The 23321-nt window shown below is 51.0% G+C and overlaps 2 protein-coding genes across 3 annotated transcripts; both read right to left on the reverse strand.

Annotated features, from left to right (window-relative positions):
* Nucleotides 1-4456: 4456 nt before the first annotated feature.
* SLC22A17 (solute carrier family 22 member 17) lies at nucleotides 4457-11101 on the reverse strand. The gene is made up of 11 exons (XM_063090103.1): nucleotides 11091-11101; nucleotides 10694-10841; nucleotides 10004-10513; nucleotides 9808-9911; nucleotides 7350-7504; nucleotides 6596-6761; nucleotides 6252-6397; nucleotides 5978-6083; nucleotides 5601-5818; nucleotides 5188-5299; nucleotides 4457-5042 (listed from the first exon to the last, which is right to left on the reverse strand). The coding sequence occupies exons 1-11, from the start codon at nucleotides 11099-11101 to the stop codon at nucleotides 4754-4756; spliced, it is 1965 nt and encodes a 654-aa protein (XP_062946173.1). The 3' UTR covers nucleotides 4457-4753.
* A 2767-nt stretch (nucleotides 11102-13868) lies between these two features.
* On the reverse strand, nucleotides 13869-22668 carry EFS (embryonal Fyn-associated substrate). Of its 2 annotated transcripts, XM_063091363.1 has the most exons (7): nucleotides 22631-22668; nucleotides 17805-18083; nucleotides 17402-17542; nucleotides 16578-17300; nucleotides 16119-16205; nucleotides 14684-14785; nucleotides 13869-14121 (listed from the first exon to the last, which is right to left on the reverse strand). In XM_063091363.1, exons 1-7 carry the CDS (start codon nucleotides 22646-22648, stop codon nucleotides 13924-13926), a joined length of 1548 nt encoding a protein of 515 aa, XP_062947433.1. In that variant the 5' UTR covers nucleotides 22649-22668; the 3' UTR covers nucleotides 13869-13923. The 2 variants fall into 2 exon arrangements, with proteins under 2 accessions (XP_062947433.1, XP_062947432.1); XM_063091362.1 differs by having other exon boundaries at nucleotides 14045-14785.
* Nucleotides 22669-23321: the final 653 nt, after the last annotated feature.

Here is a 23321-nt window from a genome sequence, read left to right on the forward strand (position 1 = left end):
CTTTCTCATTTCTGTCCCTGCAAACTCAAGACTTTTCCTATAAGATTTAATTCAAATATGATTCTTGCCATGTGATTGCCTGTATCACCATAAGACTCTGTAGAGAATTCCCACCAAGAAAGCACTCACCAGATGCGCTCCCTGGACCTTGGACTTCCCAGCCTCCAAAACTGCAAAACTCACCGTGCCAAAAAAGAGCACAAGGCCCTAAGAAGTGCCTGCCATGCAACAAGCCAGAGAGAAATGTTCCCTTTCAAGGGAGAGGAATGTTTCTTCTCTATTCCATTCTAACAAGTGAAACTTTCTACAATTCTGTGAAGGAAATAGGGCAAGTATTGCATTAACTCCAGTTTACAAAGATGGAAAACAGAGATGAAAAGAAGCTAAGTGACCCGAGGAAGAAGGTAGCCAGCTGGGAAAGAGCTGAGGCCCAGCTGTTTGCCCTGAGTCTGGGGCTCTCTTCTATGCTGGCCACCACTCAGCTCCATTCCCAGAAAGAAAGAAGCTCCTTTCCTGTTATTTGCCTTGCTGTCGCCACCCCTACTCCCAGCACCACAGTTAGGAAAATATGGGGGGAGAAGTTGGAGACTCCCTAAAATAAATTTCCAATAAATTTTTATTTTTTATGTTAAAAAAAAGTCTGAGAAACTTTCCTTGACTGTCTCAAATAGAATGTATCTTTCTGTTATGGTCTGAATATTTGTGTCCCCCCAAATTCACGTTGAAGCCTAATCCCCAATATTATGGTATTAGGAGGAAGGGCCTTTGGGAGGTGAGTAGGTCATGAGGGCTCTTCCCTTATAAAAGGGGCCCCAGAGAGCTCCCTTGCCCCCTTCCACCGTGTTGAGGACGCAGCTGAAAGGCACCATCTATGAACCAGAAGGTGGGTCTTCGCCAGACACCAAATCTGCCAAAACCTTGATTTTGAACTTCCCAGCTTCCAGAACTGTGACAGATAAATTTCCATTGTTCATAAGCCATCTAGTCTATGGTATTTGGTTATGGCAGCCTGACCGACTAAGATACCTTTCCTCCTCAAAGCTGCCACAGCGCTTTTTACATTTCTCTGCATTTTCCATATAGGATTGTAAATATTTGTCTCACAGTCTTCACCCAGACTGAGCTCTTGAAGGTGAAGACCATACATGCCTCTTCCCCCAGACCCGAGGCTGCTTGAGACAGTGGCGGCTAATCAGTAAAAGTTGGTTGTATCATAGCCAGGCTAGGTTGACTGCATGAGAAGGCAGGGACATGACCTTCATGTTACTTCGTATAACTTTTTTTTTTAAAGATGACCGGTAAGGGGATCTTAACCCTTGATTTGGTGTTGTCAGCACCACGCTCTCCCAAGTGAGACACGGGCTGGCCCTACTTTGTATAACTTTTTAAGGTTAGAAATGTACCTTGTGTATCCTTTTAATTTCTCCCTCAATAATCCATTGTGGCTCTTAGTTGCAAATCTAACTAAAACATTTCTTTTTTAAAAAAAGATGACCAGTGAGGGGATCTTAACCCTTGACTTGGTGTTGTCAGCACCACGCTCTCCCAAGTGAGCTAACCGGCCATCCCTATATAGGGATCTGAACCTGCAGCCTTGGTGTTATCAGCACCACGCTCTCCCAAGTGAGACACAGGCCAGCCCTTGAAACATTTCTGAAATCCGTGTTTCAATCTACAATCTTTTCATGAAAAGTAGTCATTTCTCTTACTTGCCTGAAAACTATCTCTTTTAAGTTCCTGAAGGTACCTTCTGTATTTAATATTACGGGGTGAATAATACTTTCTCTCATAGTGTTTAGAAATATTTCCTGGCGTGCAGGAAGAAGATTGAAGGCTCTCAGTTCTCAAATCTGGGTATTCTAACTACTTCCAAGTCACTTAACCTTGAATAAGTTACTCACTTCTCCAAGCCTTTGTCTCCTTAAGTGTAAAAGTCTAAAAAATAATAACTATTTTTCACGGGATTATTGGTGAGGATCCAATAAGATCATGTGGTTGGTGAATTTTAGAGCAACTGACAAGCTACCAGTTGTTTCGGCTACACACATTGACCCTTTCCACCTAGACTATGACTTGCTTGAGGATGAGGGATTCCCTGATGCTTCCACTGGGCTTCCCTGATGCTTCCTGAATGTTTCCATGTTCTTTTCCTTTACTTCTTTGGTTGAAATCAGGGAATCTTGTTCACTTTCACCCAATACAGGAGCTGTGCTAGCTTTCTGATTATTTTTGCTTTCCTTCCTGAACCTTTCATCCAGTGGTTGTACAGAGGGTGGGTTCATTGAAATGCCCCTTTGACACCATTCCTCATAGAGTATATTGGAAAGTGTCATTATCACATAAATAACTCTTTGGCTCTACATGGGCTCTTCAAAAAAGTACAAGAGCTTTCTTATCTACCATCTTGTTGGTTCTCACAGAATCTCTGGAGTTAGATAGTGGTATGATCTCTTGTTTTATCACTGACTGTGCAAAGCTTAAAAAGTCAACGCAGGAGTCAGTTAAAACCCCATGGGCATTGTTCTACAGAGTGTGTGCTACATAGTGTAACTGTGAAGGTATTGGGGTGGGGTAGAAACAATAGCCAGAAGGCCTGGGTTTGAGTCCTGGCTCTGCTACTTACTGGCAAACCCCTCAATTTCTCTCATCTTCCATTTTTTCAGTAGTAAAATGGGGATAAAAATAATAATGTCTGTATCAGAGGGCTGTGAAGATTAAATGAGAAAGGTCCTTATGAGATCTCCAGTAACATTATGATTATTAGTGAGAGCCCAGTAGCATGGCTTAGTTCAAGCGCTTTGGGCCTCAGACATGGATTGGCAGAGGGAAAGGAGAAAGCAACTGTGGTGCTGTAGGACTCTGTGAGTAATGGGGCTTCTTTTCCAGAAGGGGAGGGCCTCAAGACTTCCATTTTCCTAAGAATCCCTCTTTCCAGGACCACTCTTCCAGGAAAATCTCACCCATTTCTACCTCCAGAAATTTTTTCTCCTCGTGCTTTTTGCCTAGACTTAAGAGTACTATGTGACCTCTGCCTGCACTCTCTGGCCCTTGCCTAAGGGCTTCCTGCCTCTCTCAGTGAAGTCTCACCTCCTTCAAGAAGCAGCCTCTCTGTGCTCCAAACCAATGGCCTCTCTTCCTCCTTGTTAATATTCCTAGTGTTAGATGGATTTTAAGCTCCTTGAAGGATGGCACATTGGTCACAGAAACACCTGCTAAAAGAATGAAAAAATATTTCTCAACTTTTCGTTGTTGTTTATTTATTTATTTGTTTTCTTTTTCTTCTCAGCTTTTTGAACATCTGAGATGTGTCAGATATTGGTGTTTTAAAGTTGAGTAAGACACAGTTCTTGCCCTCAAAGAGCTTATCATATAGTGGGGTAGTTTAAAAGACACTTGGACTCATTATCTTGTTTAATCCTCATAGTAACCCTTGAAGGAAGCTGGAAGTTAGGAGATTTGCCTAAAGTGGTAAAGGCAGGCCAGGGCTGGTTTGAGAGGTATGCTGGCACTGAAGTAGAAGTCCTAATCTCCTACTGCTACCTCTCAGGGGTGCCAAGAGACTCCACTCCTCACTTGCAAGAGAAGTGTCCAAAGCTTAAAGGAGTTGGCAAGGTGGCCACAGTGTACTTTGATGAAGAGCTCTAGCTCTGGGATCTAATCATGTCTTAGTTCTGTCACTCATTAGCTTTGTAAACTTGGGCAAGTTACTGAGTCTCTGAGCATTAGTTTTCTCACGTGTAAAAGTGTAATAATACTGTAGTGGGCATCCATCGTTTGTTCCTGAACAGCATCCAGTCTCACTTCTGCTAACAGCAGCCAGGTTGTGCTTTCCCTCTCCCCAGATGTCAGTAATAGGGGTAGGGGTGGCATGTTACTCAAGCTAGCTGGTCATGCTCTGAGGAAATGAGTCTCCAGTGGGGTGACCCAAAGATTAAATCCTACTGGAGTTCATTCATCCAGGAGAAGCCCTGACAAAAACGTTACTGGTTCCTGCTCCCTGAACCAGAAGGCTTTTCAGTTCTTGACCTTTTAAGACTAGTTCTGCTTCTCCTCCCATTCTATGAGCTCCCCCTACCACCTGCCCCACCACATCTAATAAATTATCTTTTTGTTTAAGTTCATTAGAGTCCTTTTATATTGCTTGCAACAATGTCAACAAAAAACTAATTGATCTAAACATCTGCTTTGCAGTGTTGTAAAGATTAAATGATATCAAGTGTGTAAAGCACCTAGCCCAGACCTGGCGGCAAGCAGTAAGTGGGGAGGGTTTTCTGTAAACTAACACTAGGGGGCAGAGCACAGGGACGGGAGGGGAGAGGAGAGTCTCATGAGTTTGCACACCACTGACAGAAACCTTCCCCAAGAGACAGCAGAACAAAGGAAGGGAGGGAAGTCCAGCTGTGATATGCTCGTTTATTCAAAATGTCTTTATTGAAACAGAATGATAGAGCAAGAAAGAATGAGGTCTGGGAGCATGTCTTTGGGCACAGGATGGAGCCCAGACCCAGCAGTTACAGTGTGGAGCTCTCTCCCTGTCCCCTGACTCTCTCCGGAAAGTGAACACAAAGCAGCAGGGAGGAGATGGGGGTGGGGACAGCCCTCTGCACTCTCCTCGAAGGCTGAAGGCTGGCGTGAGGTGCCTCTGAGCTTTCTGGGCAGCATTGCCTTCCTCACTGTCTTCCCAATCTCCTTGCTGGGCCCTATGTCATCCTTTCATATGGGCCAGCCTCCTGCCAGGGTGTGCAGAGGCTTCTCAGAGGGCAGGGTTGGGGGTGGCAAGCAGTGGGACATGGTCACAGCGGTTAGGGGGTGGCTGCCTCAGCAGGGAGGGCCGGCGGCACAGCTCCCCATCCCGGAGCACCTCAGGCAGGAGCTTGCGCTTGGTCTCTGGCAGAAGCATGATGCTGAGAATGCACAGGAGGGCACAGGCCGCCAGCACCACGTGCTGCAGGAAGGCTCCATGGCCCATGTGCAGGCGCTGGGCTGGGCCACTCAGCCCCCCAAGTGCCCCCAGCGCCATGATCAGGCCCAGGCCGCGGCCCCTGGGAGAGGCAGAGGAGGTACTCAGACTATAGCTGTGGGTCTCGCCTCGGCCCTCCTCTGGCAGCCTCCCTTCCTCCATCCCTCAGGCCCTATCCTCAGTGGGAGGCCTAGAGGCCCTGCCTCTGGCAGCACCCCTGCTCTCACCGGACAGTGGTAGGGATGACTTCAGAAGCAAGGAGGGTGCTGAGGATGGCAGCAGCTTGTGAGGAGAAGAGCCCAAGGACAGAGAAGGTGGTGATGGCAGCCTCGTTGAGATCTGGAGGACCAAGAGGAATGATATGAATGGAGATGGGGAGAGCGTGCCTGGCCTAGTCTCCAGTGTTATCCGCTTGGCTCTTTAATTCTATGGCTCTAGCTGGGTGGACTCTGGGCATTCACTAATTGACTGGGAGAACAGAGAGGGTTGTGCGGCCGGGTGGAGGCTTGTGAAAGATCTGGGCAGGGCCTGGGTCTTGTCTTGGGAGGCCTGTGCCAGGAGTAGTGGCTGAGCCTGTCTGAGGCACCTCTGTTGGGGTTCCCTTGTTGAGCCCACACTGTGGGGAAGAGAGGATGCTCACAATCCCACAGGCCCAGCAGGACCAGGGATGCAATGCCAGTGAGGGTCATGGAGAGAAGCAGGATGCCCCGGCGGCCAAATCGGTCCACGGTGACCCCCAGGAAGACACAGGCCAGGGCTGCTGTGCCGCTGGCCAGCAGGGAGCACAGGTAGAAGTCTGAAGGGCTCCCTCCTCCTCCCACAGGCTGGTAGCAGTGGCGAATGGCGTGGGCAATGAAGCTGTGAGAAAGGTGGGGAAACAAAGAAGGGTGTTTGAATTCCTATCCGCAGCCTTCCACAATCCTGGTTGTCCTCTGCAGGGGTCCTTGGGCCTTCCCCACCCAGCCAGCCCCCATCCCAGCTACCGGTCTGGCCCTCGGCTCAGACACCCAGACTCACTTGGTGAAGCCCAGGATAAGCAGATTTTTCCAGATGTTGCGGTAGTTGAGGAGAGAAGCGAAGGAAAAGGAAGATGTTGCAGGGAGAGGGCAGGTGTTCTCCAGGTCTTTGGGAGAGAGAGAGGAGCTGTTTGTTAGAAGAAATGGCTGAGCACCCAGGATCCTCCCACACAGGTGGTGGGGACCATAAGAGAAGGAGGCGCAGCTACAACCATGCAGAGGGCATCATCATGTGTGTCTGTGGGGCATTGCCCGAGGGGTTCCCTGTCTCTTACCTTGCAGGGCCTCCTGAGCCTCTTCCCCTAGCATCTGCCCATGGGGCCGATTCCGCTCAGCCAGGATCCTCAGCACAGACTGAGCCTCCTCGATCTGCCGCTTCACTATCAACCACCGTGCAGACTCGAGAAACAGACCAGGCCAGCTGGGGGCAGGGTGGTGGGGGTGTGCCATGAGGCCTCCCCTCTCCTGACCCTGGGATGGGAAGCTCCCATCTCTGAGGGACTGGGGCTGGGGCAGGCCTGGACCGGGACAGTTGGAGAAGAGGAGGGGTCTCTGAGCTAGAGTTAGGCTGGTGGTAGAGATGGGAATGGCCAGACCACAGGTGAAGGGCAATACTGACCCATAAAACAGGAAGAGGATGCAGGGAGCGGTGATCATTCGCTGCAGAAATCGCCAGTCCTTAGAGACAAGGGCCAGGCCCAGGAACAGGAAGTGCCCTCCCACCCCCACCAACTCCCCTGCCAGGGCCACCCGAAGCCTCTGAGTTGGGTCGCACAGCTCCAGGCCTGGAGATATAGCAGGGACAGAGGGAGGAGAGAGGCAAGGGAGGAAGGAGGCATGAGAGAGAAGAGAGGGAAGAAGGAGGACAGAGAGTGAGGTCAGACCCTGGGTGGAGGCTGCAGCCATCGCCTCCCACAGACTAACCTCTGGGTGGCAAGGAGCAGAGAGATCGTTCAGTCCTCTCTCCTCTCCTGCTCAAACCTAGGAGGGCTCTAGGGTCAGAGTGCCTGACGAGTGTTTAGTATCCTCAGTTTATAGGCTCTTGCACATCAGGCCTCTTATTTGACCTTTACATCAACCTTCCGAGGTTACACAGCTAGTCAGGATTCCATTTTTAAATAAGGTGCTATTCCCTGACAGCAGTAAGTCCAGGTCAAGGAAGGCTTTAAAGCCCTTCCCTTGTGGAGGGGAGACAGGTGTGGAGAGAAGCAGGACCCCTGGATCCTTCAAAGGCTTGGGCAAAAAGACAGTTGAGATTCTGGGGACTGAAATTTGGGGCTGAGGAGACCCTAAGGGGCAGTGGGAACAACCTGGGGATGCAGATGGACAGGGGTGAGACCCAATGGAGGGATCTCTGGGAGGGTACCACTTACGCATCAGGTAGACACCAAGGTCAACACCAGCAAGCAGAAAGCCCAAGAGGAATCGGAGGGCCATGACGCCTGTGGAGGAGCCCGCAGCAGCTCCCCCCACTCCACAGGGGCCCACTAGCCCCAAGGTCAGCAGCACAATCCCACGACGGCCAAACCTGGAAAGTGGGGAAAGCTTCTGGTCACCCAGATTCCCTGGGGATGGAGTTGCCGGGTGGGGCCCAGCTGTCAACTTCACAACTAGAGGTACGAGCTGAGGCTCTGGGAGCAAGAGTTGGACTGTCTAGAGAAGGTAAGAAGGATGAGGACCGTGAGCAGGTTATGTCTGGCTACTAAGCACTGGGGTGTGTCTGTGGTTCTGTGGGGAGGTGGGACTGTTGACTCTCGGGAATGGGGCTATTGGTCAGAGATTAGGGCATTTATCCATGGATGTGAGATCACTGATCAGAGGGGATGGGATATTGCTCAGGGGATTTTGAATTGTTGATTCTTGAGGATAGAGCTATTGGTCAGTGGGCATAGAGCTTGTCTTGCTCAGACTGGTCAGAAGAGATGGGGGTCATTCATATATGGGGTTGGAGCTATTGATCTGTGGAGGTGAAGCTATTGGCCACTTGTGCATGGGGACAGTGTTGGTCAGTGAAGATGAAACTACTGAGTCATTGATTTTTGGGGATGAGGCCATTGTTCCATGGATTTGGGACATGGGTCTATAAATAACGATGGTCAGTGGGGATGGACCACTGGCCAGGAGATGGAGCTGTTGATCCATGGAAATTAGTCCATTAATCCATGGGGTAAAACTATTGATTAGTGGGGAATAGGACTATTTTCTTTTCTTTTCTTTTTTTTTTTTTAACGAGATAGTAGAAACTAAGAGATGGAGCTATTAATCTCTGGAGATTGGACAACAGACTTTGAGGATGGAGCCATTGATTCATGGGGTGAGGATCTTAGTCCATGTGGATTAGCCTGTTGGTCAGTGGGGATCAATCTATTAATCTATGAGGATAATCAGTAAGGATGGGGTCACAGACCAGGGAAGATGAGACTGCTGGTCAGTGATGATGGTCACTGACTGTGAGTTAGTGAGGACAGGGCTACTGATCCTTGGGGGCTGAGCTATTGATCTTTGGGGACAAGACCATTGATCTATGGAGGTGAAGCTTGTGGGGGACTGGTCACTGGAAATAGGTCACTGACCCCTGGGAGTCAGGCTACTGACCCAATGGGGTAGGGCCATTTTTCCATGAAGATGGGCTTATTGATTAGTGTGGCTAAGGCTACTGATTTTAGGATACTGAACTATTGATCTCTGGGGATGAGGCCATTGTTCTGTAGGAATGAGGCTACTGGTTTGTGGAAACGAGGCCAGTGATGCATAGGAATGGGCTGTTGACCTGTGGATTTGGGATCATTGGCCCACAGGGGTGTGTGACTATTGGGCAGTAAGGATGGGTATTGATTTTAAGGAATTGGACTATTGAATGTCGGGATGCTTTGATCCATGAATACATTAGGAGGATGAAACTTTAGACTAGTGGGGATGAGTCTAATAATTCATGGGAATGGTCAGTGGAGCTGGAGCACCTGGTCAGCGGTGATGGCATCCAGAATCAGAGGAGATGGGATTTTTGATCGATGGGTAGAGTTACTGGTTGGTGGGGATGAGCTGTTGATCTTTAGAGATGAGGCCATTGATTCATGGAAATGAGGATTTTGGTTTAAGAGAATCTGAGAGCCCTGAGGATCCAAGAGGATGAGACTATTTATCTACAGAGGGTGCTGTTGGGGTCATTGATCCATGGGAGTTGGGTTATTGACCCATGAGGGTGGAGTCATTTGGTGGCAGGCATGGAACTATGGGTCATTGGGGATGAGGATATTGTTCTTTGGAGGTAGCTATTGACTTGTAGAGGAGAGGCCACTGGTCTGAGATGGGGTAATTTGTCAAGTTGAACTATTGGTCAGTGGGAATGGGGCTGTTGATATTTAGGAATTCACATATTGATCTTTGGGAATGAGGCCACTGAGATGGAGCTATTAGTCAGTGGGGATGCGTCTATAATTCATGAAGATGCTAAGGGCTGTGGTTAGGGGGATAAGGGAAATAGAGGGAGAGATAGGACTTTTGATCTATGGAGATAGGGTTTTTGATCAGCAGGGATGGGATTATTATCTTCGGAGATGAGGTCATTGATCCATGATTGTGGGGATACTGACCAGTGGGAATGGGACTAATCGTCTGTGGAGGTGAGGTCATTCTCTTGTGTGGAAGGGTTATAGAAAGAGTACTTCTTGATGGGGAGTGAAGTAGAGACAGGGGTAGATCATCGAATGGAAGTCCTGAGAAGACTGCAGAATCCAGCGACCTCTTCGACCACTTGCAAAGGCTAGCTGCGTGGACTAGCTTTCCTAGCACCCCCTCCTCTTACCAGCCCTGCCCCACGAGAGCCCTCACCTGTCTGCGGGGTAACCCAGGAACAGGTAGCCGGAGGCAAAGCCCAAGATGAAGAGGATCTGCTCCAGGATCACCTGCCAGCCCAGGTCACACACCAGATCCCACTGGGAATGTGAGAAGGGTCAAGCGGGCGTGAGGCCCCGCCCTTGACGCCCTCAGCCCGCCCCTGGACCCGCGGCCCGCCTGGCAGCCTCACCTGGCCGATGGCGTTGGTGGTGAGCACCGGTAGGCCGTTGTAGTCCCAGTCCTTGAGGCAATGATTGAAGTCCGGCGGGGCAAAGCCACTGCACGAGGGGTCCGTACTGGTGGCGGTGGAGACGTGGCTGGCGGCGCTGGCTGCTAGGGCAGCGCCGGTGACGCTGACGACGCTGGCATTAGGGGGCTGTTCCCAGCCAGAGGCATTGGGGGGAAAGCCCCCGTAGTGGCAGTGCAGTGGGGGCGCCAGCGTGAAGATGGGGTCCGAGGCCATACCCAGCGCCACGAAGAGCACGGGCAGGCAGCAGAGGCCGAGCTGCAGCTGCTGGCCACCGCCCAGCGCCCCCACCTGGGCGAGCAGCGCCTCAAAGCTGAGAGGGCCTGGGGGCACGGCCAGCGACAGGCTGCTGCCCAGTCCGTCGCCACTCGTGTCGCCCTCACCCTCCCGCTCGCGCTCCCGCTCACCCTGCAGCTGCTCGGTGGGCACCGCATCTCCGAGGGTCCCGACCTGCTGGGGGGGGGGGCAGGAGAAGTGTGAAGCGGAGAAAACCGCAGAGCAAGGGGGGAGGAGAGCGGGAGCAAGGAAGGCAGTCAGGGGTGGGAGGATGCGCGGGAGGAAAATGCTGGGCGCTCGGCTGCGGCGGGGGTGCGGGGAGAGGATGGCGTAGCCCCTTGGGGCGCGGGCACTTACTCCGTTGGAGCTGGGGGTGATCTCTACAGTGCTGTCGATTTTGCTGCTGCCCCCGCCATTGGGCTCAGGGGTGCCGGTGGCCACCCGGGGAGCCAGCTTGCCGACCGCAGGGGCCCTGTCGGCCCGCGCCGAAAAGATGCTCTGTCCTCTGGCTCAGCTGCGCGCCCGGTGCCCGGACACTGAGAGCCTGAAGAGACCCCAGTCTGCAGCTCTGCAGCCGCGGGCGCCTCCTAGGTCTCTGCGATCTCTGCGCTGCTTTCCCCTCCCCTTCCTTCAGACTCTCCTCCCCTTCCCACGTCAGCAGAACCTTCGGTCCAGACTCTCCGTCAGAGAGAGGAAGGGGGGCCGGGGCTCAGGGGAGGGAGGGGGTGAGGGTTCTATCGTCTGTTCTCTGGGCCTGCGGGCCATTGCGGTAAAAAGGAAAGAAAGTTGAAGGATAGTAGCTAGCGCAGGCGTCTTGCCAGAGTCCTCCTTTGCTTCCAGTTCTTCCCCATCACTCACTCACTCACTCAGCCATCCACTCACTCATTCATCACTAAAATTTATTAAGTTTCTGCTATGTTTCAGGCCTTGCACTAGGCTTTGGGGATAACAGGGTGGACAAGACCTACCTTAGAGGAGGTTACTGAAGGGAGACAGACATGTAAACTGTCAATTACAGTACAGTTCATGCACCTAGAAGACTCAGCCCTAGCTTCAGTCCTCGACAAGGAGGCCATTTCTCTGGGTTTCACCACCTCTATCCTGGTTGAATCTCCATCATCTCTCAACAGCATTTGGCACTGTTAACCACCATGCCTTTAAACACTTTCTTTCTTGGCTAATTCCCACAATCCCCTGGTTTCTCTCTCCTGCTCTCCTTTTCTCCATTGCAGGCGCATCCTCCTTTTCCTGACTATCACTCTGTTTCTGTGATCATCAGAGGCATGGTCCTAGGCCCTCCTCTCATCTCTCACTATTGTCTCCACCTTGGGGCATCTGTTTATTCATAGTGCAGATGGAACAACCTTTTCAAAATGCAGATCTAATCATGTCCTTTTCCTGCTTATCAGCCTTCAATGGCTTCTCCTTACTGTCAAAATATTAATAGACACCTCATATATGGTGCCATATGCATGGTCATATGCTGTCTGCAGCTCCATTCCACTTTCCCCCTCAAACTCTCTGCACTCCAGCTACACTGGCTTTCTTTCAGTTTTTCCAATGCCACAAGACCTTTGCACAAGCTGGTTCTTATGCCTAGAAGCGTTCTTCATCAAGTTTTACTCGTCTTTCAGCTGTCAGCTCAAGTATCTTTGCCTCAGAGAAGTTTTCTAGGCTTCTAGAATTGCTACTCAAAGTGTGGCTCATGGATCAGCAGCATCTGTATCCCCTAGGAGGCTGTTAGAAATGCAGAATCTCAGCCTCATCGAGACTACTGAATCATTTTAACTAGATCTCCAAGTCACATACATTAGAGATGTATTTCTCTAAAATATTTGATACCTGATAGGTACTTTATTCTCTAATCCCAGGTAAAGGCTGGAAAGAAGTGTCCTGTCAGTCTCAACCAGGAAATCATTCTGCCTTCTCTCTACTGAACCACACCTTTAACTTGTCTCCTCTGTTCAGAAATTTACCAAATATGGGAAACCCTTCTTTTCTAATGCATCAAGCAGCCTCCCACCACTTCCCCTCCCCCAACTCATTTCAGCATCTGTTCAGGACTTACTATGGTGCTGTCACAGCCCAACATTCCTTGGGGATGTCTGCATCCTTGTGTCTGTCCTGGAATAATCCCTTAATTTTATGTGGTGCTGGGCTGTTCATATGCATTATCTTGTTAGGTCCTTACAACACTTTAAGACCATTATGATCATCCTCATACTAAAGATGAAACCAAGACTCAGAGAGACTAGCATGATTTACCCAGACTTACAAGTATGCGGCATATTTGAGGATTTGAACTTAAACCTCTGACTCTAATTCCAAGCTAATCTCTTGAAATTCTGTCTGGAAGATGATGGGAGATGGCCTTTGACACACAGGGGTGAATTTTTTTGGCCACAGAATCTGGAAATGAGTTTTCCTTTGTGAGTAAAATAAGAAGGAACCCAAGTGGAGGAGGCAAATGCACAGGGGTGCCAAGAGACTTAAGTGTGATTGAAATTTGGGGTGCCCCCAATCCAGTCACCATGCCAGGGTAACATCTCGGGAAAGCAGAACTAAAGCAACAGATCTGTGGCTCAGACTTCCCCTGTGGTAAACAGCTGGAGTGATTCTCCATCAAAGCCCTGGTCTCATCAATTTCACCAAGGTGCTGAGGACTATGGAATTCCAACACATTGCACTCATCTGCCATCTTGGCTCCTTGAAAAGATGGTTTGTCCACAGGATAATCAGCAGGAAGCCTAGGAAGTGGAGTGTAAGAGGCTAGACTCTCTTGGGGTCACCTAAGGAAGAGGATGCCCAGGCTGGCCAGCAATAATCTTTAGTTGGCCAGGGCTGTTCTGTGGTTGGAGCTCCAGTGGCGCAATCAGTTAGCGCGCGGTACTTAAACAGGGCTGTTCTGTGGTGCAAAGCCTTTAGTTGGGTTGACGTCTCCAGAACAGCACCTTTCAAGGCTCTCCTATAGCCATCTTCTCTCCACATCTGCACCTAATGACATCATTTGACAATGAAGTCTTGGAGGAAGGTCCCCTGGTCAGAAATCAGTGTCTGTCTTCCTGGAACACCAGTCCTCAGGCTCTTCTTGGTTTTCTCATCCTCCAGGTTTCAGCTCAGATATCACCTCCCAACCATCCTGTCTCACATCTCCTTCAGTGGCCTCTCCCTTCATCTAGTTAGTCTCTTTGTATCACTCTGACTTCCATCACCAGCAAGTGTCAAGTCTGTGCCAGGCCTATTTTTTTATTTACTTATTTTAACTGACTTATGTCTGTCCCACCCTCACTAGGTTGGTACATTCACATCCCTTCAGAACTGTGCCTGGTGTATCATGGGAGCTGAGAACTTGCCTAGTGAATAGATGAAGGAACAAAATTTTCCCCAAACCTCTAACAGCATCTACTCCCACTATGTGACCTATAGGCATGGCCCAGGGGTGCCAGGCCCACCCCCAGGCTCCCAAGAAGCAGAGTCAGGGAACCAGAGTCAGGGAACCAGACACCAGGGTTTATTGAGGTACATGCCCATGCCTGAGGCCCAGATCTCACCAGCTTTCTGAGGCCTTCACATTGGGGCACTCTCAGCTAACAGTGAGGTGCTGATGTTCTAGAGCCAAGAAACAGGAAAACAGAGAGGATCCATGTGGTCCCTGGTTCCTGCCTCCTGATTATCTGTGTGTCCAAGCTTCCAGAAGTAGGTGGCAGTGTAGCAACCTCTACCCCAGGCTGAGGAGAGGAGGAGGGTCCAGTTCTTCCCTGCCCCAGAGGGCCTGGTGCCTGCCCCTGACAAAGCAGGGAATAATATTAAATATAAATAATTTATACAAAATGGCTCGTACAAAAGCTGTGGGTCAGGGGGAGGAGATGCCCCCGTGAGAGGCTGAGATGTCCAGAAGGAAAGGGAAAGATAACTCCATCTCTCCTAGTCTCTATAACAAAGCCCTCTAGCCACCCAAGGTCTGGAGGTGGGCTCTGGCAGATAGGGGAGGGGCAGAGCTGTGCCAAGAGACTCTCAGGGTGCCAGGCTGCTGAGCAGGGTGGTGAATTGCAGGGCGTGTCCTGCCAGTTCTGCCACACATTGTGCCATCTCTTGGGCTGCAGGGAGGGATGGGTACCCCAAGGCAGCCCCCTTGACTGCCAGCACAGTGGCCCGCAATGCCTGGCCCAGTGCTGTGCCTGCAGCTCCGACCTGTGCTCGCAGAGGTGCAGAGGCTGCCAGCCGGCCCAGGGTATCCCCAACAAACACCAAGCGGTGAGCAGCCACTACCACCCTCTTGCCGTGGGGCACAAAGAGGCGTGGGGGCTGGTTGATCTGGGTACTGGCCATCAGGGCAGCCACAGCCACCTGCAGTGCTGAGTAGTGGCTCTTGCACTGCCCTGCATAGAAGTGCAGGAGCTGCAGATCTCCAGCGGACAGAACCAGTGGCTCTCCTGAGGTCAGGATCTCCTAGGGGCAAGAGGAGTGGTCAGTGGGAATAGTCTCATCAGTGCCACTTCCTCCCTCACTTCCTTTCTCCTTCCCTCCCTTGGTTCTTCCTTCCTTCCTTTCTTCCCAAAGGCAATTCCTTTAGCTCTTACCTCTGCCCATCAGAAAATTTAGATTCTTAGAGAGAGTGGTAATGAAGTGTTCAGACTTGCTGTCAGACAGATCTAGATTAAAGTAACCTCAAACTTGACTTCAGGCAAGTCTCTGAACTTCTTTGTTTCCTTATCTTTTTTTTTTTTGTCTTTTTTGTGACCGGCACTCGGCCAGTGAGTGCACCGGCCATTCCTATATAGGATCCGAACCTGCGGCACCGTGCTCCCAGCGCCGCACTCAGAGTGCGCCACAGGCTTGGCCCTTTGTTTCCTTATCTCTAAAGCAGGGAGTCTAGTATGCACTGCACAACATAATGTGAACCATAGGTGAAACTGTAAACTTTTTAGAGCCACATTAAGTAAAAAGAAATTGGTATAAAATATTTTATCTAACTCTAAATATTAAAAAATGTAATTTCAACATGTAATCAATATGAAAATTATTGAGTTTTTTTCCATACTAAGTCTGCAAAATCGGGGGTGTATTTTATATTTACGGCACGTTTCAATTCGGGTTAACCACATCTTGAGTGTTCAATAGCCATGTGTGGCTAGTGGCTACTGGACTGGATAGTGCACTTCTACTCCACACTCACAAGGCTGCAGTGAAGACTGAGATAATATATAGAAAGGGCCTGGCACAGTGCATTATACACTGTAAGCACCATATGTTATTAACTACCACTGTGATTAATGTTGATGCACACAGTGTACCTGGCACAAGGTCGGGCACTTGGTAAATACCTAATAAATGGTAGCTATTGTGCTATGGCCATCCTAGACAGGGTGTGGGAAACCACTTTGCTTTCCTGAGGCCCAGAGAGATTAACTGACGGCCTCAGAGCCCCTGGCTTCTTAGTGGTGGAGCCAGGTTTCTTAGGAACCCAGGAATTCACAGTTGGAAAGAGCCTCAGAAATCACCTGGTCCAGCTCTGACCCACAGCCCAGAAACTCTTTCTGCCCTGCTGCCCAGTTTTCTGACTCCTCTCCAACACATTCTTTCCCCTCTTTCTGAATTCCTAATATCCAGCTCCTTGCTGTTGCATTCTAACTCCTCTCCACTCTGTCCCTGCTTCACATGAACTCTCACCCCCATCCTAATCTATTTCCCTTGATGATGGTTCAGCTAAGGATGCCCTTCTGCCAAGTTCCTGTTCCTCCTTCTCCAGCCCCTTCTCTAACACCACCCCCACCAGGATTACCTGCTCCGGCAGCCCCTTCTCCAGCAGTTCAGGATTCCCTGGTAAGGCCTTATCCAGGGGTCTAGATCCCTGAGCTTTATCCATGCCCTGTAGGGAAGGATCGGGTCTCAGTGCAGGGCTGGGGGAGCAGGACAGGGTGGCCTCCATGGCTCTCCTGCCCCTTCCCAGTCCTCCTTCCTTCCCAAGGATGCTCCTGCCATTAGAGGTTGCAGTCCCTTGACTCTAGGTCTGAGAGAGCTGTGGTGGCCCCAGGCTGGGTTTAGGGGGAGGAGTGTAGCACTGGTACAAACGGTGTGGCCAAGTACCAGGGTCCTAGGCAGGCCACAGAGTGGAGGGCTTGGGAGAGGGGAAAGAGGGACGGGAGGCAGGGAGGTGGTGCATCTATGCCCCAGGCCTCCACGCTCCTCCCCCTGGTCCCCCTGGGGGAATTTCTGGTGGGGCTGCCTGAGAGGAGCTCACCTTCAGGTGGACGTAGTCATACTCCTCGGCCACTGGGATGCCCTCATACTCATTGTGGTGTCCTGTTGTATCATCCTCCAACTCCCCGCCCTCTGGATCCACCTCAACCTTGGGGCCCCCATAGCCAGGCAGGCGGGGTGGGGGTGGGGGTAGAGGCCGGTCCTGGATGCTGCCCTTACGGCCTGAGCCAGGAGAGGGAGCTGGAGAAGGGCTAGGGGCCTCCGGCACAGGCAGGGCAGGCAGAGGGCGGCGGGACAGACTCTCAGCTGATGGCAGCCGGGGCCTGTGTGGGGGTGGGGGACTTTTAGCCAGAAGCTGGGTCAGGGTGTCCAGGTCATTGGAAGATGAGGCTCCCGGGGGATCTGGAGAAGGCGGTGCCTCTGGCCCCAGCAAGGGCACATCGTAGATGCCCTCGTCAGTGCTCCCACCTTCCCTGTCTGCTAGCAGTTCCTCAGGTGCTTCATACAGGTTGAGGAGAGCTGATGCCCGTTTCAGGTTGGAGGGGGCAGCGTAGAGGGGGGGCCCTGGTTCCCGGCCCCCTTCCCACTCCAGATCTGCCTCCAGCTCTGCAGGTGACTTTGGGGCCAGAGGCACATCGTAGGGAGCATCATCCTCTCCAGGGGGCTGTGGGGCAACCCGGGCTAGGGGGCGGGAGAAGGAGGCAGGAGAGTCATAGGGGCCACTGGAGGGAGCCCGGAGGGCAGTGGAAGGCACATCATAGACCTGGAAAAGGGAGAGGTGAGTTTTCCTTTAGCTCAACAAAAGACCCTCCCTGAGGGCTGTTTATTCCCCACCCAACATACACAGGGACCTCTAGCCCTCACCTCCAAGACATCTCTGGGGGCAGCCAGCTGGGTCTCACTACCTCTGGGGACCTTGTAGATAGGATCAGGGGAGGGTGGGCAGGGTCCAGCCGGAGGTCCTGAGGCAGGACAGGGACGAGCTGGAGGTGGCACCACATAGACCTAGGGGACAAAGACAGGTGGGTAGGTCAGGAGGAGTGGGGGCCAGGAATCAGATAATGTCTGACTCAGAGCAGCTTAGAGACCTTCCAACCCCCCTGTACTGACAGCGACACAGAGCTCAGAAAAGGTTGGTTGACAGGCTCCACCCAGCATGAGGCAGTGGAGAGCTTTGGCCTTAGGACTCTCCGTGCCGGTTTCGCTGCAGACCCCGCTGGAGAGGAATGGGTTCTCCTGGCTTGGGGTTGGGGAGGCTCTAGCTCACCTCCTGGTCCTCATTGCTGTGCTCTGGGACTGGATTCAGTGAGCCAGGCTGGGCTGGGGGTGCTGGGGAAAGGCTGGGCTTGGGTGCTGGGCCAGCAGGAAGGAGCTTCACTCTATTGGCGGGCACAATGCCCTGCTGTCCATGCAGGGAGCAGAGGCACCAGCCATCCAGCCCACTGGCGCCCTCCTTCTGCAGTACCCGTAGAACATCCCCTCGCCGGAAGGACAGCTCCTGGGGGGACTCAGCCGTGTTGTCATACAGTGCCCGTGCCAGCTGGGCCTGGTAGATGAGGGGGGAGTGGAGAGAGGGGTCTTTACATGTATCAGGTCATGTCACACCCTGTCCAAAACCCTTTAGAGCTCCCCATTTCCCTCAAGCAAAAAATCTGAACTCCTGACTGGGCCCTGCCATCTCAGTTACCCACACTCTCCCTTTTCCCTTCTATTCCTTGAACTAGACAAGGTCTTTCCAGCCTCAGGGCCTTTGTTTTTTATTTTATTTTATTATTATTATTTTTTAAAATTTTGTTTTGTCAATATACAATGCGGTTGATTATTGTGGCCCATCACCCAAACCTCCCTCCTTCCTCCCTCTCCCCCCTCCCACCCAACAATGTCCTTTCTGTATTCTTGTTCTGTCAACTTCAAGGAATTGTAATTGTTATGTCTTCTTCTCCCCTCTGGTTTTTTTTTTTTTGTGTGTATTTATTTATTTATTTTTTCCTCCCACCAATAAGTGAGAACATGTGGTATTTCTCTTTCTGTGCCTGACTTGTTTCACTTAATTTAATTCTCTCTAGGTCCATCCATGTCGTTGCAATGGCAGTATTTCATTTTTTTTTTTTATAGCAGAGTAGTATTCCACATTTTCTGTATCCACTCATCCGATGATGGACATTTGGGCTGGTTCCAACTCTTCTCAGAGCCTTTGGACTGGCTGTTTACTCTACCAGAATGCTCCTCCCCTGACTTCATCTGACTGGCCCTTTTACATCCTCAGTTCTGCTTAACTGTGTCCTTCAAAGAGGCCTTTTCTTCACTCTTCTCCTTGCCCCATTCTGTGTCTCCACACATTGTTTCTTTCATAATACTTTACACTATTTGTCTATTTGCTTTTTTATTATCGATCTCTTCCCCTACACTGTAAGCCCTATGAGGACAGGGACTGCTATATTCCTAGCCCCTACAATAGGCCTGGCCTAGACTTGGTCCTCAATACACATGTTGAATGAATTTCTTCCAAAGCACACAAAGAAATCCTGCTAAGGTCTCCCACAGAATCTCATCTACCTTCCCTCTGTTCCCCAGTCATTATCCCTCACAAGCAAGATGTTAGATTAAGCAGCTGCAGAGACCTCTCATTCTGAGAGAGACTGGGAGAAGCCTAGTTCAGACAGAGCACCTAGGCATAGAAAGAAAGAAAACAGAAACTGAAGCAATTGTTTTGTTCCCAGTCTGAGCAAATAAGGTTCTACCAGAAGAGGCTGTGTATATGCTCGTGTGTGTGTGCGCGCGCGTGTGTGTGTGTTTCTACTTTCTACCAGAAGAGGCTGAGGTTACTATGGAGAAAGGTGTATATGCTCTAGAGTGTGTGTGTGTGTGTGGGGGGGAGCTGGCAGACCAACCAAGAGCAAACATTTATCAGCCTCTTTTCAGTCCCGTCGGGTGCAGCACTTAAGCTTTTTCCATCGATGGTCACATGCTGAGGTAATAAGTCACAGATACCAAGTGTAAATGATATATCCAGACATAGTGCAAGTCTTTGTATTAATCATCTCATCTCATTTAATTCTCACAACAACCTTAAGAGGGAGGATGCCATCATTACCCACCTTTTGGAAAGGAAACGGCAACAGAGAAGTTAGTACTCTGCCCAACGACATATAGCTGGTACATCTGATGGAGCATGATTTGAACCCAGGCTGTTTGATTCCAGAGCTTGCACTCTGTCAATCACTCACGCTACTGACTCTCCATAGTCACAAATGTAGGATCTGCCTTTTTCTTTTTTTCTTAATTAGCAACAGTGGTTGAGTCGAGAGGACCCCTGACTGAAAGGTGAGTCAAGTGCATGTGAAGGCTTCCTTACACTCTATTTCCCTTTGCTATAACCCTTCACGGTGCTCCTGCTCCATGATGGCCTTTGGTAGAATCAAGCTTAAACCACTCAAAATGTCAAATTATATTCAGCTTCAGTTTTGATTGTTAAATGACTGCGCCTGCTGGTGGGATCCCAGGCAGTGGTGGCTACACAGCAGTTTTGAAGAGAAGCTAGTTAGGCACTACCGGTCAGGCAACCATGTGGACTGACTAATTCAGTAAAAAAATCTCAAGCTAAATATCTCAGGCAGGCTGACACCAGACCCTAGGGAGAAGTATGCCCTGCTCAGCCAGCAGGAGTACATGTTCCTCTTGGCTGATATTTCCCTCTGGTGGAAAGGCTGTTCAGCCCTCTGTGGCTGGGTGATTTTATCAGGAAACTGACTCTTCCCTTTGCCTGATTTCTAGCTCATCAAACCATTTTCTGATTCTATTTTAGCTTCTAAAGGATATTGTCCAACAGAAAGAAAACATGCTAAACAGATGACAAATTCCTGGTTAGTTCTGCACTTTTCTCTCTAATTGTAAATTATGAATTGGTGTTTTGGATCTAGCCAGGGGGTTAGAAGCAGAGTTCTAGAGGCAGACAGAATTGGGGTTGAGTCCTGGCTCTGTCCCTTACTAGCTGGATGTCTTTGGCCAGGTTACCTTTTTTTTTTTCTGGTGGCTGGCCAGTATGGGCATCTGAACCCTTGATCTTGGTGTTATAACATTGCACTCTAACCAACTGAGCTAACAGCCAGCCCTGTTTAACCTTTCTGAGCCTCAATTTCTTCCTTTATAGAATTCCATATCCATATCCAAATATACGTTTTCATATAATAGCAGTATTGTAGTGGATTGAATTATGTCCCCCCAAAACTCCCTGAAGCTTGAGTTGTGTCCCCCAAGTTTTACGTATTAGGAACTTAGCCCCCACGGTGACTGTTAAGAGGGTGGGAAATTCTATTATAGTAATTGTAAGGTGGGTGTAGGATCATGCATTAGTGAATGGATTAAAAATGGTGGTCAGGGGCGTGGTTCTGAGGGCTTTAAAAGGAGAGTCTGTCTTTCTTTCTCTCTGCTCTCTCTGCTTCCACCATCTTGCAATGTGAGACCCCTGGGTCACTGTTGCCACCACCAGATGGACTTTGGACTTCTCAGCCTCAGAAACTGTAAGCAATATATTTCATTTTCTTTATAAATCACCTAGTTCCAAGTATTTTGTTATAAGCAACAAAAACCAGACTAAAACAAGTACTATCTTGTTGTGAGGGCTGGATGAGATAATGCGTCAAAAAACCATGACAAAGATTAGCAGAGGGCTAGGTGTAGTAAATGCTCAATAAACATTAGCTGTTATTACAATCGTGTGAGTTTGATCACTTCAAAAAAAAAAATCTACCTCCTGGTACTACAAAGCTGGCCAATTGATCAGCTAGCTGGCTCCTGAGCCAGCATCTCTATGTCAGAGTACCCACGGAGGATTTTCCCCTTTCCCAGCTCTGAGCTAGGGTCTGCTAGCCATCTATAGACTGAGGAACTAAAAGGAGATTGGTCTGAGAAGGAGCCAAAATCTTTTTTTGTTGTTGTTGTTTTTTCAGTGGCTGGCTGGTATGGGGATCTGAACCCTTGACCTTGGTATTATCAGTACCACGCTCAAACCTATGAGCAAACCAGCCAGCCTGGGGCCAAAATTGAACTTGTCCTCAAGGGGTATCGGAGACGTTGGGTGGCTCCACGTTTCTTTCCAGTCTCGCGATTCTCCTTTCCAGAGTCCCCATTCATAGGGGACCAGAAAGCAGGTGGCAGCCTCCCTTTCCCTGGGAATCTCAGGCAGGGCTTCTAGGGAAGGGTGGAAAGGGGACAGCGTTGCCTGGGTTCACACTACATGCAGAGTGTAGGACAGAAAGTAGAGTTGGGGCTGTGGAGTGTTCCTCCCTGTGTTAGGTTTGAATTCCATCCAGAGGGGCCAGACCTCTAAGCCTTGCAATTGCAGGAAACCAGGCCAGAGTTGCTGATTGACTGATTGATGAGGGGTGTGACCACCCCTGCTCTACCTCCTCCTCAGAGGCCTAGCTGTCTTGTGAGGGAATGGATGTCTTAATGGGGGTGGCAGGGGGCCACTGCGAAATCTGGGAGGTCTCCTCCCACTCTCCCATCATGCCAGCTGTCTCCTCCCTTTGTCCCCAGTCTCCAGAAAGTGGCCTGAGGCTGGCTGACATCACCTCCCCTCCTTCCTCTATTTGCTTTTTCTCCCTGCCTGATCTCCCTGCTTTGCTCTATTCCCCCACTTTTCCTCCGTCTCTCATCTAGAGATGGGCCTCCTTGGGTACTTTGGCCTCTCCCATTTTCCTAGAAAATGGGTGAGGTCCCTTCAGCCCCCTCCCCACCTTTGACTTGCCTCCCAATCACAAACCCCTGACAACCACAGTAGCCATCTATTCCCGCCCAAAAAAGAGCAGATAGGACTCGGGCCACACTCGCCCTCCCCTCCATTCAGGCACAGCCTCTAGAAAGAAAAAGGAGAATAGGGAGGAGTATGGGGAGGGGGAGGGGGAGGGGGAGGGGAGGGCGAACCCAGAACCATAAGGAGCAGGGGATGAAGAGTGAGAGGGAGAAGGGAAACAAAAGTGAGAAGAAAGGGACCAAGGAGAGAGGCCAAGAAAGAGCAAAATAAAAGTGACAGGAGTGCAGAGCAAGAGTGGAGGTCTCTGACCGGCGGCCTCTTCTCCCTGGTGGACTCACCGACGTGGCAACGGCCATGGCCTTCCTCGCTGCCTGCTTCAGGCCAGGCTCGGTTTCGCTGACTTCAGCAGTGGCTGCCCCGCACCATGATCCGCGGCCTCTAGGCGAGGAGGTCGCCTCCGGCTGTGGCGCCTGAGTCGTGGCCTCCGCCAAGGTTGGAGGAGGAGAAAGAAAACCCACAAAACTTCCCAAATGGGAGGCAGCGTGGCCAGGCAGGAGGAGGAGCGGGGCGGGCCGTCGCTGCGGGACCTCGTCCAAGGGCGCGCGCTCTGTGCTGTCCCCGCGGCCTCCCGGGGGCCGCCGGGTTGGCCAGGACCCCGGAGCTGCCCGTCCTAGGCCGCGGAGGCCCCCTGGGCCCGCATGGGCCGAAAGCTCCCTTCGCTCCCTTCCAGGGTCGGAGCGGGCGAGGAGGCGGGAGCTGGAGCTGCGCTCGACGCCTCTCCAGGCCGCTCAGCACAGCCCCGAGGGCTGGGAGAAGCCGCCGGGGCAGTTGAGCTGGACAAGCGAGTTTAAAGGGCCAACCCTCCCCACCCGCGGGCCGCGCGGGACAGCGGCGCTCCCACGGCTGTGGTCGCGGCAGCGCGGGGCTCTGCAGCGGGACCCGCCGGGAGGGAGGGAGAGCGAGAACTGAGACGTTTGTCCCTCTTCAAACTCGCCCAAGTTGGCGAAAGAAGGCCAGGCTGGCGCCAAA

The sequence above is a fragment of the Cynocephalus volans genome, chromosome 3 (genome assembly GCF_027409185.1).
Source record: "Cynocephalus volans isolate mCynVol1 chromosome 3, mCynVol1.pri, whole genome shotgun sequence".
NCBI classification, from domain to species: domain Eukaryota; kingdom Metazoa; phylum Chordata; class Mammalia; order Dermoptera; family Cynocephalidae; genus Cynocephalus; species Cynocephalus volans.

Coding starts and splice junctions, on each gene's coding strand:
- EFS (XM_063091362.1), bottom strand. Junction 17,301..17,401: donor CCCCCAGAGATGTCTTGGAG/GTGAGGGCTAGA, acceptor TCCCTTTTCCAG/GTCTATGATGTGCCTTCCAC. Junction 14,786..16,118: donor AGAAGGGGCTGCCGGAGCAG/GTAATCCTGGTG, acceptor TCTTGCCCCTAG/GAGATCCTGACCTCAGGAGA.
- SLC22A17 (XM_063090103.1), bottom strand. Junction 7,505..9,807: donor CTGGGTTACCCCGCAGACAG/GTGAGGGCTCTC, acceptor CCCACTTTCCAG/GTTTGGCCGTCGTGGGATTG. Junction 6,398..6,595: donor ATCCTCTTCCTGTTTTATGG/GTCAGTATTGCC, acceptor CCCTGCCCCCAG/CTGGCCTGGTCTGTTTCTCG.